This window comes from Paramormyrops kingsleyae, chromosome 8 (genome assembly GCF_048594095.1).
Source record: "Paramormyrops kingsleyae isolate MSU_618 chromosome 8, PKINGS_0.4, whole genome shotgun sequence".
Classification (NCBI taxonomy): Eukaryota; Metazoa; Chordata; class Actinopteri; order Osteoglossiformes; family Mormyridae; genus Paramormyrops; species Paramormyrops kingsleyae.
The window spans coordinates 4,233,257-4,248,921 of record NC_132804.1 but is presented as its reverse complement, the minus strand read 5'-3'; the positions used below and the strand labels follow the sequence as shown (position 1 = coordinate 4,248,921).

Genomic DNA, 15,665 nt, shown 5'->3' with positions numbered 1-15,665 from the left:
GCAGGACCGGCGAGCAGGGCTGGCCGGGCAGGACAGGCGAGACGGGCAGGACCGGCGAGCAGGGCTGGCCGGACAGGACAGGCGAGACGGGCAGGACCGGCGAGCAGGGCTGGCCGGACAGGACAGGCGTGCGGCCAGCAAGGGGCGCCTCTGCGGGCACCTCGGGCGTGCGGCCAGCAAGGGGCGCCTCTGCGGGCACCTCGGGCGTGCGGCCAGCAAGGGGCGCCTCTGCGGGCACCTCGGGCGTGCGGCCAGCAAGGGGCGCCTCTGCGGGCACCTCGGGCGTGCGGCCAGCAAGGGGCGCCTCTGCGGGCACCTCGGGCGTGCGGCCAGCAAGGGGCGCCTCTGCGGGCACCTCGGGCGTGCGGCCAGCAAGGGGCGCTGCAGGGGGTGCCGCCGTCACGCGGCCAGCAGAGGGCGCCGCAGCGGGCGCCGCCATCACATGGCCAGCAGGGGGCGCCGCAGGTGTGGCTGCTGGCGAGCAGGGCAGGACGGGTAAGTCAGGCAGTTCAGGTGCCGGCAGGACGGGCGCCGCCGTCGTGTGGCCAGCAAGGGGCACCTTGGGTGTGCGGCCAGCAGGGGGCGCCTCGTCAGGCGCTGCAGTCATTTGGCCAGCAGGGGGCGCCGCAGCGGGCGCCGCCAGCACGCGGCCAGCAGGGGGCACCGCGGCGGGTGCCGCAGCCAGAGTGGTGGCAGCTGCAGGGCCTGCAGGCAGAGCAGGCAGGACAGGCGGGTCGGGCTGGACAGGCGGGTCAAGGGGTGCTGCAGGCAGATCGGCGGCAGCAGCAGGCAGTGCAGCTGCGGGCAGATCGGTGGCGGCAGCTGGCAGCGCAGCCACGGGCGGATCGGCGGCGGCAGCAGGCAGCGCAGCCGCGGGCGGATCGGCGGCAATAGCAGCAGCAGCTGCGGGCGGATCGGCGGCGGCAGCAGGCAGCGCAGCCGCGGGCAGAGAGGCGGCAGCTGCAGCAGGCAGCGCAGCCGCGGGCAGAGAGGCGGCAGCTGCAGCAGGCAGCGCAGCCGCGGGCAGAGAGGCGGCAGCTGCAGCAGGCAGCGCAGCCGCGGGCAGAGAGGCGGCAGCTGCAGCAGGCAGCGCAGCCGCGGGCAGAGAGGCGGCAGCTGCAGCAGGCACTGTTGCTGCAGGCGGTGCAGCGGCGGTGTCATCCCAGGCGGGGAGTAAGGAGCAAGCCCCCAAGAAGAGCGTCGGGGCGGCTGCTTCTCCTTTCCCCTTCCGCTTCTTTTTCTTTTTGCGGCTGGGGCATGACGATGGCGGCGGGGTCGTCTCGGAGAGGGCGAGCGGCCGAAGCCGCTTCTCCGTCACCCTGTTGACGAGCTGTCGGAGGTTCTCGCGAACCTCCGCCATGACAGGCGCCGCCGTGAGTGGGGTTACCTCCTGAAGGAGGGTCCCGCTTTTGCTGGCTAAGGCCAGTAGTCCGGAGTCCTCCCGGACCTCCGGCTGGTGGAGCCAGTAGATGACCTCCTGCAGCAGGTCGACGCGTTGATCGTCGACCTGCGGAGGTGCGTTGGGGAGATCCGTCATTCTGTTGTGACCGGTGAGCGAGCGAGCCGGGAAACAGGCGAGGCAAGCCGAGGATGCAGGCAATCGGGGTTTATTCGGGACGACAGGACATGGACACCAATAAACATCAATGACGGATCTGGGGTAACAGCAGACAAGCCACAATAACAAGGAACAGCTGGGCACGATCGGGAAAGCACACGTGGATAATGAGGGGGCGTGGCACACATCAGGAGCGGACGGAGCAGGGTGTGACATAATGTAAGATTCGATTAATTAAAATATGTCGCAATACTACATATATAAATCGAAACTGCAATATATCAAGACAAAACTAATTTCTAAAGCTCGGAACACGTGAGAATGCGCACACCGCCTGATTAACAACAGACTGCGGTACACCGGAGGGTATTCCAGACAGCGGGTTTAGCGCGCAATCCGCAGTTAATGGCGCGAACCGGATCCCTTTCCGTTCCAGTGACCGAGATCAGACGGAGCGTCACTCAGTCTCCGTGGCGACGAAAGGAACTAAATGTACCTGCGGGACAGCGGTTTGGCTTCGGCAGCTCAGGGTTTACAGTGCGGTTGCGTTGGCAGAGTTGGGCAGGTTAATTTGGCTATTCGTTTCTGCGGGCGACAGTCGGCATAGAAGCGAGAATTCCGCTCCGGTTAGACACCCCGTCACTCCCTAGCCAATATAAATAAGTTCGATTTGATTAAAGGTTATCTAATCTCATCTGAACACCCGTTTTCAGCTTCTCATTTCAAACATCGGATACCATGGATTTGCACCGTGGAAGCGTCTTCTACTGGCAGCGGCGTGTCGAGCTATGCGCGGAGTATGCTTACTACTGAAAAGGCTACTACATTTCATTCCCTGGGGATTAACCTTTGAGAATAAATAACTGTGGACTGAATTGTCATTTATTAAAGGATTGTTTATTTGTGACGGCATGCCTACTCGCGTTCTCATCACTGTAATACAGTAGTAAATGAAGGAAGTTACTTGAAAAAGCAATCGTTATACAGCATTAATGTGCAGGTAGTGTCAGGACACTTCATTCCAATTCAACACTTTATTTCCCAATATGCTGTAGCTTAACAGGGCCTAACAATGTCCACTGTCATGATATTCAGTGTCCAAGCAAAATGACTCAAGGATTTATATATGGAATGTACGTCGTATGGTAAATTTGCACAGGTAAGTAACTTAATTATATACTCATAGCTCAGACTGACAGTCCAATTCTACTTTACGTCAGACTGAGCTTCAGTTAAATTTTTCTTGTTATTTCATTTTTAACTGACGTTAAATCAATTTAGTTTCTAAATGACTTTTTTCTGATAACACTTTATTTGATTGGGCACAAATACTTAGTAATAACTCAGTTACTACTGAATTAAAAATCATGAACAAATATAATTGCTACTTGAGAAAAGATGCATCATGATTCATTAATGATGAACAAACGTGAGATCAGTATGTAAGTAAGAATTAATTTGTAGGTAATTAATATTTAAGCAATATTAAATGATTAATATGCTCCATCTGGAGATAACACTTCATTTGCTTCTCCGGATTAACTGTGTTTAGTTCTTTCACAGTCAACTAGGAAGAGAACATTTTGTTAATCCCGAGTCTAAATTTCATACCTTCACACAGGACATTAGGAGTAATTTCATGAATGGTGAATGGGCCTCATCATCTTCAGATGGGTCAGCCAAACACTGTTAGAGGACAGTAAGCAAGTGCAAATAGTCAGATAGGCCTACTGACATGTGAAATACTCATGCATGAACTTATATCTCTGCGGGCCTCACTATATGTCCCCTCACTGAATAGATGTTGGACTTCCTTCCTGTAGACAGATTCATCATAATCACTTATCAATCCTGCCACTGTGGTGTGGTTTGCTAATTTGATGACGGTATTTGAGCCATGTGCAGGAACACAGTCATGGGGGCAGCGTGTGGCTCAGTGGGCTAAGCCTGTATACCTGTAATCACAAAGTCGCCAGTTCAAACCCAGCCTCAGCATGGCTGTGAGTCCTTGAGCAAGGCCCTTAACCCCCAGCTCCCTGGGCGCCCCAACAGGTGGCTGCCCTTCATGGACAACTTACTCTTCAAAGAGCAAGTTGAGGGAGGCGTAAAAATAATTTCCCCACAGGGATCAATAAAGTATTAATTATTATCAATTAAAAGGGAATAGAAAAGTGTACTGAGCACACAGCCCTTTGGGACACCAGTGTTCAGGGTCAGATTAGATGAGGCGAGGTTGTTTAATCTAACAGTCTGTTAGTCAGAAAGTCAAGTGTTTGTTTCCGGGAGGTGCTGAGATCCTTGGGTTTGTTGATCAAATCGGAGGGGATGACTATATTAAATGCAGAGCTAAAATCAACGAATAACATTCTGACATAGGTGTTATTCTTGTTCAGGTGGGTCAGGGCAGAGTGAAGAGCTGTGGATACAGCGTCCTCAGTCGACCTGCTGGAAAGGTATGCAAACTGCTAGGGATCTAGTGTGGGAGGTAGGCTGTCTGAGCCCGGGTGGTACTGGGCCCCCCCAGATGGAACTTAGGTTCACCCATTCAGTGTTCAAAGTGAGTGGTACCTAATTCGAATTATGGAGTAGCTAAGGGGAGCTCGGCCCCCCTGAAAAGAACACAAGCTCCCTTGAGACGTTTAGGCCATTAAACTTCTTGAGTGATTATGTTGTTGTTATTGTGCCTATATGAAATGCTACTGACGGACTTAACCGCCTGCAGTAGTAATAGTAGAATGTTTTTTTGCAGTAACCCTGTTGGGGCTGCTTCCGCAATGGAGGTCCGGAATGTCCCCAACTTCCCCTGGTACGTAGCTGCAGTTCTGCCGGAGGTGCAAGTTGAAGATCTGGCGAACAGGAGCCTCTGCCAGGCGTTCCCAGCAGACCTTCACTATACACTTGGGTCTGCCTGGTCTGACCAGCTTCCTCCCCTGCCACCTGAGCCAACTCACTACCAGGTGGTGCTCTGCCCCTCTCTTAACCCGAGTGTCCAAGACAGAAGGCCGCAGATCAGCTGATACGATTATGAAATCGATCATTCACCTGTAGCCCCGGGCATGTTCATACCATGTCCACTTATGGACACGCTTATACTCGAACATGGTGTTCGTTATGGACAAACCATGCATTGCTCAGAAGTCCAATAACAGAACACCACTCAGGTTCAGATCAGGGAGTCCATTCCTCCCAATCACCCCCTCCAGGCCACACTGTCGTTGCCCACGTGAGTGTTGAAGTCCCCCAGCAAAATGATGGAATCCCCTTGTGGTGCACTAACCAGCACACCACTCAGGGAGTCCAAGAAGGCCGGGTACTCTGAACTGTCATTCGGCGCATAGGCACAAATGACAGTCGGGGACCTCTCCCTGACCCAAAGGCACAGGGAGACTGCCCTCTCGTTCACCGGGGCAAACTCCGATGTTAATGCACCGAGCTGTGGGGCCACCAGTAGCCCCACCTCAGCCCGGCATCAGTCAACCACCCCAACTCCAGAAGAAAAGAGCATCCAGCCCCTCTCCAGGAGATTAGTTCCAGAGCCCATGCTATGTGTTGAGGAGAGTCGACTATATGTAGCTGGTATCTCTCAACCTCATGCACAAGCTCAGGCTCCTTCCCCACCAGAGAGGTGACATTCCATGTCCCGAAAGCCAGTTAGTCAGTCGGGGATCGGTCCACCAGGATCTCCCTTGGCTGCCACCCGATCAACATCGCACCGAACCCTTGACATTTCCCTTGCAGTTGGTGGGTCAACCACCAGGTTCTCACCAACGGGCCCCTCCTCCAGGCCTGGCTCCAGGGTGGGGCCCCGGTGATCATAGTCCGGGCGAGGGTAACGAGATCTTGCTATAATATCTAATTATCTCGAGATAAAGTACAATGAAGCAAATTAAAGCTCTTTGCGTAAATCAGTCGCTACCGGTGTCAAGGTACCTCAAGATTATGTTGTGAAAATGAGTCCTATTATCTTGAGATAACGTACCCTGTCATCTGGGAATTATATTTACATCGTTTCAGGCTCATTCAAGTTTACAGTAGCTAAATCTTTAGAAGTTTTATAATAAAAGCACATACTAAGTAGACACACAATAATAATGTCAGGATTAGTCCCTGCCATGTGGAGGCATGAGTCTCTGCTGGACGGAGTGGGAGATATTCAAAGTGGTCTTGTCAAAAGGTCATTTCAATTGGCCAAAAATGATGCCAATAAATGTTATTTCAGAGAGACCAGACATTAACCAGACACATAGGTCAAGCAACGACTATGATTAATAGACATCTATAACTAAATGCCTGTTTAAGTTTTGCATATTAGTAGCCCCACCTGTCGCATGATGTGGAGTTTCAGATTTATTTTTTTTACAATGTCTGTCAGCAAACTGACAAAAGACTGACCAGTGGTTGCATTACACTTAACCAGTGCCACAAGCCTCTCATTGCCAGCATCAGTCACATTGGTCCTGTAAGGTGTCCTGAGTTGTGTCCAGCTGAACAGTGAACATTCAAGCCTTCTGAATGTCAGTGGAAATTGTTTCTTGAATCAGGTGTCGGTATCTATTACTGAATTTACAGTTGTTTTAGAAAGCAGTGTGATGAGGGACCCTCTCTAAAAAACTGCCGTGGTCTATACTGGTGTATTCAAGAGTGTATGCAGCCTTATTTTGCGCTTGCCAGTAGCTAAGCCCCTGCTTTCCTAAAACCTTAACCACATCCACTGCACGCTCTAAAACATGGCTTCTATTTCGAACCTCTGCGTTGTGAGCAGAAATTTGACTGCCACCCAGTAGACTGTCTATCAGCTTTGGAAGCACTTCAAAAATAAGCTTCTGCACAATGTCTATGCCCAATACTTTTTTCGTGACTCTCTGTGCACCGGTGCACATGCCTCCAATACAACATTGACTACAAGCGGTGGTCTTTCCATACACCATGCAAACAGAGCAAAACAATGCATTGCATTCTTCACTGTATCGTAGCCACTTTCTTTGGGTGCCATTTTTACACAAAACCACTTTCTGGACCACTGGCTTTTTAGTGTTTTGTGTGAAGATTTTACAGTGGGTGGAGAGACAATCCCACCACCGACCCCCACATTTTCCCCTGCAAGTAGGAGGACCACTTACAAGGTGATCACACACAATCACACCTGTTATCTTGGTGAGGATGTTTAAATAACTTCACATAAATGTTGGGGGGAAAAGCTGTATGATACGTTTTGAAAAAATGAATATGCCCAACATCAGATTTTTAAATACTGAAATCAGTATCTGTAGGCTGCTCTCCCACCAACACTGGACCCCCGTCAATATGAATTCAGAACCAATAGATCAGACGACTATCTCCACTGCTCTTCATGCCGTTCTGGTCCACCTGGAACAACCAGGGACATATGCAAGGTTGTTATTTGTGGCCTGAGTGGGCCAGCAATCGTGCCCATTCAGTTCAATTTTATTTGTATAGCAATTTCACATCATCTCAAAGCAGTTTACAGCATCCCCACTCAACCCTCCCCCCCCATGAAAAAGCCAGAGAAGACAGTGGCAAGGCTAAACTCCCTAGAAGGAAGAAACTGAGGAATGCTTATACTTGCCTGAGGTAAAGGAGTTGGTGATGGGAGCTCCTTTTATTGTCCTTAGCATAGTAGCACCTTGGAATAACACCTTGGTTGTGTAACAAAGACCATAGCAAAGATCAGGAAGCAATATGTAAGTCTTGGCTAGTAAGGGCAGGAGATATTTGAATAGTCTGTATCCACAGTTAGCAGCACCAGAGCTAAGACACAGCTACTATAATAATTGCATTGATGAGCAGCCATTATCTGCAGTGGACTAATGATCCACATGGTTCAGTGTATATTTGCATTAAATGACAGTTGAATTCAGTCAGTCAATTTAAGCCACACCACCCCCAGGAGAACAGCAAAGGGAGTTCCCTCAAGCCCATTTCTAGCTCACAAAAATGCACCCCACAGCAAGCTTTGCACAAAAGCATTTATTGCTCAGTAGACCACAATTCAGAATTGCACCAGAAAGCCCCCCCAAGTCACAGGGACAAGCAGTGTACATTTCCACAGCCCATCTGGCAGCATTGCAATGGCCCAGGACAGTAGGAATCCTGGGACCACCGAACATCCCTTTGATGGGGGTCAATCTCACTTTCCTGTAGAGGAAGTAGGCAACGGGGTTATAATCCATAGAGCATCAGTTACTCTGGGTTTAAATCACAGCCATACTGTGAACTATGGAAGGGGACAGTAGGTCCACTGCATGTTTAACATCGCACAGCGATTCATGCTATTCATGCACAGTCCAGGATTCCTGGGCTCAGGAAAAGGTTTGACCTTGCAGGCCCCAAGGAAAGACAGGTCATCCACCAGAAGCCATTACTCCTTTCCTTCCCAACATTACCTGTAGCTGGAGGTGCACACAGGTGACCACAGCCATTAGAACAACACTTCCAGCCCTTGGGACAATCTTTGTTAGCAGTACATATTGTGTCCCCTGCCTTTGTGATGCGACATGGAACTGGCTTTCCTTCAGAAGCAAAGATCAGACAAAGGCATTAACATTACACCAATACAGATGCCACCATTTCCTATCAGCCCAGCTACAAGCTGGCACTCAGGTCAGTGAGGCTCCAAGAGAAAGTTGCATGCAAAAGTCAGGACATGAATCCCACTGTTCATCAGGGGGTGGGTGGAGGAAGGAATCTTTACTAGGATTTCAGCTGAACCATCTGGTTATCTAGCCCAGTCCAGACTGCTGTTGGGGGTCCTTTAGTGTCATGCCAGTGGTCACCCTAGTCTTTCCCAGTCACTAGGGAAGAAGGAGCACATTTGTGCATTTTCATCACTCAAAAAAGGAGGGAAGTACTTACCAAGAGCTGGTAGGTCACAGTAACTGAAGTTAAAGGCACAGCACTTCATTTTGCCAGGACACTCATTATCACAGGTGCAGAACGATTTTGATGGCAGTTCCCCCATACTTCTTGGACAGGTCCCAGGTTTACCAACTAGATAGGAAAGCCATAATATAGGCTCACTCATACTGTAACTGTATTAGTCTAAAACCAAAATGCATGCAAAGGCACAAGCACATCTTTAGTAGAAATTGTTACATTCATTTAAACATCATTCCAAATCTGTAATTTAACATTCATTCAGGAATTTGTTCAGATTTGGAGGGATTTGCTTGGACAATACAGCAATATGAACAGAACTGAAATCTGTCTTCATCCATTGTTGAGATCAAAGACAACCCAGTCACCTTTTACAAATGGTTATTGGCAAAATAAGGGCCACCTTTCACTTAAAAGAAAGTGTCAGTCAACATAGCAATTAGCTACGACTACTTGTAGGGTTAGGTTTTCTTCTACATTACCATCAATATAAACAAGCATAATCAAACGTAGGCTAATTCTGAGGGGGCGTTAAACTTACTCATACAGAATATTTCCTGGAATCCAAATACCAACGCAAATAACCACTCAGCCATGACAATAACCGCCAGAAACACCCGCATGATTGCTGTCCTGTCGTCTATTGCTTTTTACTTAGCGTGGTACTGACTTTGGAAAACGCCAATTTAAAGGCAACTTTAAAAAGAGGCGTGGCGAAAGGACGGCGCTACATTTGTCATTGATGCATCGCTTTTCGCACAATATATAGCGTACTATAAAATGTATTTTTAGTTTTTCATTCTCAATTATCGCTTAATGTAGGGCTTGTATAATTTAAAATATGTCTCAATGTTGAATATATTTATTGAAACTGCAATATACCAAAATACCTGTTTCTACAATTGCGAACACGTGAGAATACGGACACCGTTAAAACACAATTAAAGCAAAAAAAAAAAAAATACAAAAGCTGTTTTTTTTTACTGGGATTTAAAATTGTTTTGTACTGCAGTACACCTGATTTTGTTCAGTTCGAATGTATTTGATATATATGTTAATATATAAGGAAAATATATACATTTTATATGTGTGTATATATACATGAACAGACCACATATATCTAATAATATTTATTTTTTCTTAATTGTCGATTCTTAACAGCATTATCAATATAATAGATATGATATATTTCATTGTTCCTTTAACTGAAATATAATTTGCTATTGCCACTATACTGGGAAGCAACTCATGTGCTTTACCCTTGAGTACACGAAATGTTCCATCAAAATAAAGACTTGGACAAGTAAGTTAACTGACAAAGTATTTTTTGTACGGTTGATTTCCCGCGTATGCACCAGCAGCCTGAATCAGAAATGATGCGAATAAGAGCCGATTTACGTCGTCCACCTTATATATTTACGTCGCTATTCTGCTATTTGTGTCTCTTGTAGGAATTAACTTTAATGATTAAATTACACTGCGTTGGGCTGGCCCCCCCATCCTAGGTTGTTCCCCGCCTCGTGCCCATAGCTTCCGGGGTAGGCTCCGGACTCCCCACGACCCAGTAGAAAAAGCGGTTTGGAAAATGGATGGATGGATGGATTAAATTACATAAAATTGGACTGTCGTTACGTCATGGCTGCTTCATTACTGATCTGTATTCTTCGCAAAGGTGTGTGCACCATTATACCATTTATAGAAATTGTTCTAGTAGTTTTTATTGTATAGTTTTAATATCGTTTGTGTCGTCATTGGACTTCCGGTGTGACGCAAATCTACGTCACAGTAACAGTCTTTGCGAAACAGTATGGCCGCCACGGAGGTAATGGCAGTGTGTGCTGCCGGCCAGCGTATGTTAAGTTCAGGCTCAGCTAACTCACTTGAAAATGCTTCAGAATCCCTCTCGGAAGATAACCCTGATCTACGGAGTGTCTTGGTTACAAGTATTTTAAACCTGGAGAAACTCGACACAGACCTACATAGGTAGCTCTGAAGATCATATTTTGTATAATCTCATATTAATATTATGTTTGGCTGGCTTACACACATGAATTACTGTCGCGACATTTATAGAAGATATGAAATGAAAAATATTAGTATACTGTTTTGCTATCCATTGCTGAAAGTAGTATTCAATGTCAAAGTTATGCGATGTCGATCAAGGTATAATGCATTTAATATGGCGAATATAATTAATCTCAATGAACACATAACTGATTATTTTAGATGGTGGTAATTAACATGACTATCAGCTATCTAAAGTTTTTCCACGTTTCCTAAAGAGGTACACACCACTGGGTACCCCGTAGTCAGCGATTGTTTGGGGGCCAGATAGTAGGCCAGGCGCTTGTCGCCGCTGCTAAGTCCGTCAGTGAAGATGTCTTCGCTCACTCTCTACACTGCTACTTTGTCCGAGCAGGTGAGCTAACATTCTTTTGCAAAAATTCTTTTGCAACAGTGCATAACAAGCTTGTCCATGGTGTGTAAGGATTTAACATATCCCCATATTCTACTCGCAGGAGACCCAAAAGTTCCAGTTTTGTATCAGGTCGATAGGACAAGGGATGGGAAGAGTTTTTCAGTTCGCTCTGTGAAGGCCATTCAGCATGGTCAGCCTATTCTGATATGCCAAGCCTCTTTCCACACGCAGCAGCCCAGCCCTCTGCAACATCAATTCACTATGCCTAATGTGCCCCCTCCTGAAGAACTACTGACAATTGAAGAACTGATCCACCGATATCTGAGGTACACTACCGTCCCTACATAACATCATTCTGTCTATGAATGTACTGCATTTTAATTGTCAATTTCTAAATCATGGGTTAGGTCGTGTTTTTTACCAATTTGTACTGTGTTGATAGTAATCCGGATTTGGCTGAGAATGCCAAGCTGGGACTTAACAAAATTTTGGCTGATGAGGTTCCCATTGAGATTAAGCCAGTCAACCCACCTGATTTCTACAAACGTGTCGCCGTGGAGCCAAAAAAACTATTCTGGGTTCGAGCCAAAGGATATATCGGTATGTTTCAGATCTCCAGCAAGTGCCACAAATTGAAAAGTCTATGAATGTACAGTATATTAAAAATTTATGATTTTATGAATTATCAAGAGGTGGGGGGGGGGGGGGTCTTGTGTGTGTGTGTGTGTGGAGTTTGCTTGTTCTCTCTGTGTTCAGTGTCCTTCCATTACTCCAGTTCCCTCCCCCAATCTGATAACATTGGCTTCTGTAAAATTCTCGTAGTGTGTAAATGTGTGTGTGTTGAGTGATGGACGGTCATCCTGTGTAGCAGGGTTTCTCAAACTCCAGACCATGGTCCAGATACAGACAGAGCCACAAGTTAATAAGGACCCTGCCGATAATGCACTTTATGAATCAGTGTGGTTAACACAAAAAAGCTTAAATTGGTTTGAAGTACAAAAATACAATGTAGATCCACCAAACCTTGCACACACATAAATACAATGTAGATCCACCAAACCTTGCACACACATAAATACAATGTAGATCCACCAAACGTTGCACACACATATCTCGCCCCCACATTCACAAATAGTGGAAACGATCAGTGTGCATTAAACTAGTCTTTACGTTAAGATCCCATTATTGTTATGTATTGATATTGAAAGTTTTTGTTAATTCATTTAAATTCAGGATTTTTTTTTTATTTATTGAGAAGTGTTTCGGCCCTCTGACTTTGAACAAAAATCTGATGCGGACCTTTGATCGCAGTGTTTGAGAACGGCTGCTGTGTAGTGTACTCCCCCAGTCCCAGTCCTACCTGGGATAGACTCCAGCCCTGCCCCTTGTGACCTTAAGTATTTTTAGAAAATACATTATTGAGGGAAACTTTTATATCCATTTGTTAAAATCGTTTTTCTGTGCTGGCAAATACCACAATATAAATTTATGGCATTTTTATTAACAGGCGAAGGAAACATGAAACTACACTGTTGTGTTGCTGCCTACGTATCTGACTACGCTTTCCTTGGGACGGCATTGCTGCCTTACCCAGGCTATCGGGTTCAGTTCTTGGCCTCCCTTGATCACGCCATGTGGTTCCACAATCCCTTTCGTGCAGATCACTGGATGTTATATGAATGCGAGAGTCCCTGGGCAGGTAGGTAATGGTGGTAAATAACTCTTGTCCATGGTTACAGTATATGTATGTTTTTGTTTATACAAGCTTCCTTGATAAATACTAATTTGTTTCTAAAAACGCTTCACTAAAGAGATTTGATTATTGTAAACCTGAAGTGCAAAACAGTGCCTTTATAGATTGTCACTTTAGAAAGAGCAATGTGGCTTGTCAGTATCTGCATAAATACCAAATAAATGAATATGTGTGCATTCTACAGGGGGCAGCAGAGGGTTCGTTCATGGCCGACTCTGGAGGCGCGATGGAGTGCTGGCAGCCTCTTGTACCCAGGAAGGAGTGCTGAGGGTCAGAGCTGTGGCACAGAGTAATCTGTAAATGTAATTGTGGTGGACTTTCTCAAACCTGCAGAGCCACAGCGATAGAGAATATGATTTTGAAGTTGCTGAGACCAGAAAGTCTTTCTTTTTAGGCCAGAAGCAAACCACAGACTTCTGTTTTTCACATTCAAGTAAGCCAAATCCTGTGGAAGAAAGTTTAGAATCATTTTCAAATACTTTTTGAAGCCCAGTTAATAGAGGTAAAACATCTGTCTGTACCAGATTAAGCCCCAGAGGTAATCACGTCCCACCCCTGAATTATAAAACTGACAGTTTCATTAAACAAACTTATTGAGTTCACTTTGATCTGTAACCCTTTCAAATACTCAAATACCCAGCAATGCAATTTTATATTTCATAACCTGAATATAAAAAATAAACTACCATTGTTTTCTAACCAGTACATTTACAGATAAACATTAAATGACTATTTACTGAATAAGACAATCATAGGTGTTACCTGGATGTCATCTTTGGGCGGGCATTTGGATTATGTGGGTGGCCAACAGCAAAAATATTGCTTTTTCTAAATATGGTATGTAAACAAGAGTTTTGTTTAGTTTTGAGAAGGGGGGGGGAGACAAAAGGAATACAATTACAGAATGCAATTTTCATAGGGGGTGGCGTGGCCATTAACCTGTGAAAAAGAAAAAAGTAATTAAACTCTGTCTAGGACGGAACAACATCCAGGCCCAATATGATTAGCAGATACAATGAAACCTTTTTAAAATTTGTTTTTCTATATTGTTTAGGGCTGGGAATCAATAAAAAACAACTATGTAAACTTCTCTAGCTAAATTTCAAGAAACTTGGGTCAGAAAGAATGAAATATTTCTCAAATCATCTAAAAAACTTCTCACTGAGCAAATGTTTTGTTCAACACAATTAAATCTTTAGTTGATGCTTGTATGACTCATGGCCCTGAAACATTTGTTGAATTGTGCAAGAGAAATAGAAAGCATTAGGGGCTCTGCTATTCATGTCTCTCATTGTAACTCACATATAGATACTTCTTTATAGAACTTCGCTATGAACCCGTCACATTTTCTTGCCTGAAAGTTACAATCTTTCGCATGAAACCTACTACATCTCCCCTTGATGTAATCTTTTTCAAGAAACGTTTGATATTTTGCAGGATAGTGTTTCATCTATTTTAATTCCTCACTGTTTACTAGCATAGTTCCCTCCTGTTTTAAAAATTCCATTGTTCTGAAACCTCTTCTGATAAAATGAAAACTTGATCAGATTTAAAGTAGCACTTTTTCCCGATGGGGATCAATAAAGTATCAATGATTATATATAAACATTGTGTTGGTCTTCAAGGTGCAGCACTAAATTTCTTTATCTCTTACCTCAAAGAACAAACTTTTTTAGTTAATATTAGTGAGTTCTTTTCCTCTGTGGACCATGAAATATGTGTTACCCCAGGGGTCTATGGTGGAGCCTTTTATCTATATATTTGCTTCCATTGAGAGATAGCATTCAGAAGCATAACCTGGATTTTCGTTTTTATGCTGATATATACAGATATTTCTGTCCTTGTAACTGAATTATCCAGAGTCCTTGCAGAGGCCTCATGATTGCTTGGGTGAAATCAAAGGTTGGATGTTTCAAAAGTTTTTACAATTAAATGACAGTATATCTGAAGTCATTTGGCCCCCCAATACTGACTAAAAGCATTGTGGGAAATCTGGGTGTTGGGCCTTATCTGTGTTAAACCTTTTGCCAAAAATCTTGGTGTCATTTCTGACTCTGATTTCAAGTTTGCTAAGCAAATAACTGCTGTTGCTAAGAATAGTTTTTTTCCAGCTCAGGACAATTTCAACAATAGCCATACCATTCTTATGACAGGGAAAAACTTACACATGCTTGCATTTAAACTCATTTAAAATACTGTAATTCTCTGTACAATGGAGTCAGTCAGTCATGCTTAGCCTGGCTGCGGTTAGTCCAAAATGCTGCTGTGCAGTTTTTAAATGATGCGAAGAAGAGGGAAAACATAGCTCCAGTCCTGGCTTCCTTCCATTGACTACCAGTTCAGTACAAGACAGTTTATCATTGCCCATTTTATGTACATATACTGCATCAAGATTACCAAGGTCCTCTCACCAGCTACTTTTGTCCACTCCAAGGTCCCGGCTGAAAACAGTGGGTGACCTGCATTTGCAGTAGTAGCACCAAAGCTTTGGAGTAGCTTACCACTGCATATTAGACGCTCTTTTTCAGTTTTAGTTCTTTAAATCTGCACTTAAAACTCACCTGTATTCAGCATTGGATGAGACTTCATTGTACTACAGAGCAGACTGTGTATCTGTGTTTTATGTCGCTCTTGTGCCTTGATACCATGCTGTGATTTTCTGATCTATGCGGAGCACTTTGGTCAGCAAGGGCTGTTGTGAAATTGCTATATAAATGAAGTTGACTAATTAATCGAATCATTCATCATTATCTGTGATTAATCTTGATTAATTGCACCTAATATTAAAACTTATAATCATAAATATTTATATGGTGAATCCCCAAATTAATGTAGAATTAACACAAGTCGGGGAGCACTTTGGAGACAGATTCAAATTATGCAACTTCATTGTTTGAATTGTCTATTTTACCACTGTGATTGTTAATCAATTTGTTATGTCACCATTTATTTCTGTATTAAAAGTATTTAATCAAATCCAGGGCAAGAGTTACTGAAAAAATTACAAAACCAATAAAAAAACTGAACAAAAATATACATCA

At 44.8% G+C, this 15,665-nt stretch overlaps 1 protein-coding gene and 2 long non-coding RNA genes across 4 annotated transcripts; 2 read left to right on the top strand and 1 right to left on the bottom strand.

The window, feature by feature from the left end:
* The first annotated feature begins 1,948 nt into the window (after positions 1-1,948).
* On the top strand, positions 1,949-2,465 carry LOC111840973 (uncharacterized). The gene is made up of 2 exons (XR_002837558.2): positions 1,949-2,184; positions 2,272-2,465. It is a non-coding gene; the product is annotated as an uncharacterized lncRNA (long non-coding RNA).
* A 5,066-nt stretch (positions 2,466-7,531) lies between these two features.
* Positions 7,532-9,133, bottom strand: LOC111840976 (uncharacterized). The gene is made up of 4 exons (XR_011992462.1): positions 8,994-9,133; positions 8,432-8,566; positions 7,963-8,088; positions 7,532-7,714 (listed from the first exon to the last, which is right to left on the bottom strand). It is a non-coding gene; the product is annotated as an uncharacterized lncRNA (long non-coding RNA).
* An 848-nt stretch (positions 9,134-9,981) lies between these two features.
* acot8 (acyl-CoA thioesterase 8) lies at positions 9,982-15,665 on the top strand. 2 transcript variants are annotated; one of them, XM_023806369.2, is made up of 6 exons: positions 9,982-10,124; positions 10,735-10,871; positions 10,972-11,197; positions 11,314-11,471; positions 12,379-12,570; positions 12,809-15,665. In XM_023806369.2, the coding sequence occupies exons 1-6, from the start codon at positions 10,042-10,044 to the stop codon at positions 12,922-12,924; spliced, it is 912 nt and encodes a 303-aa protein (XP_023662137.1). In that variant the 5' UTR covers positions 9,982-10,041; the 3' UTR covers positions 12,925-15,665. The 2 variants fall into 2 exon arrangements, with proteins under 2 accessions (XP_023662137.1, XP_023662136.1); XM_023806368.2 differs by lacking the exon at positions 9,982-10,124 and adding an exon at positions 10,221-10,435.

Bases quoted from the DNA above. Each gene is read 5' to 3' on its own strand.
- acot8 (XM_023806368.2), top strand. From the start codon at position 10,260: ATGGCCGCCACGGAGGTAATGGCAGTGTGTGCTGCCGGCCAGCGTATG. The intron at 11,198-11,313 runs GTACACTACCGT...CTGTGTTGATAG, and splicing joins CTGATCCACCGATATCTGAG to TAATCCGGATTTGGCTGAGA. The intron at 12,571-12,808 runs GTAGGTAATGGT...TGCATTCTACAG, and splicing joins ATGCGAGAGTCCCTGGGCAG to GGGGCAGCAGAGGGTTCGTT.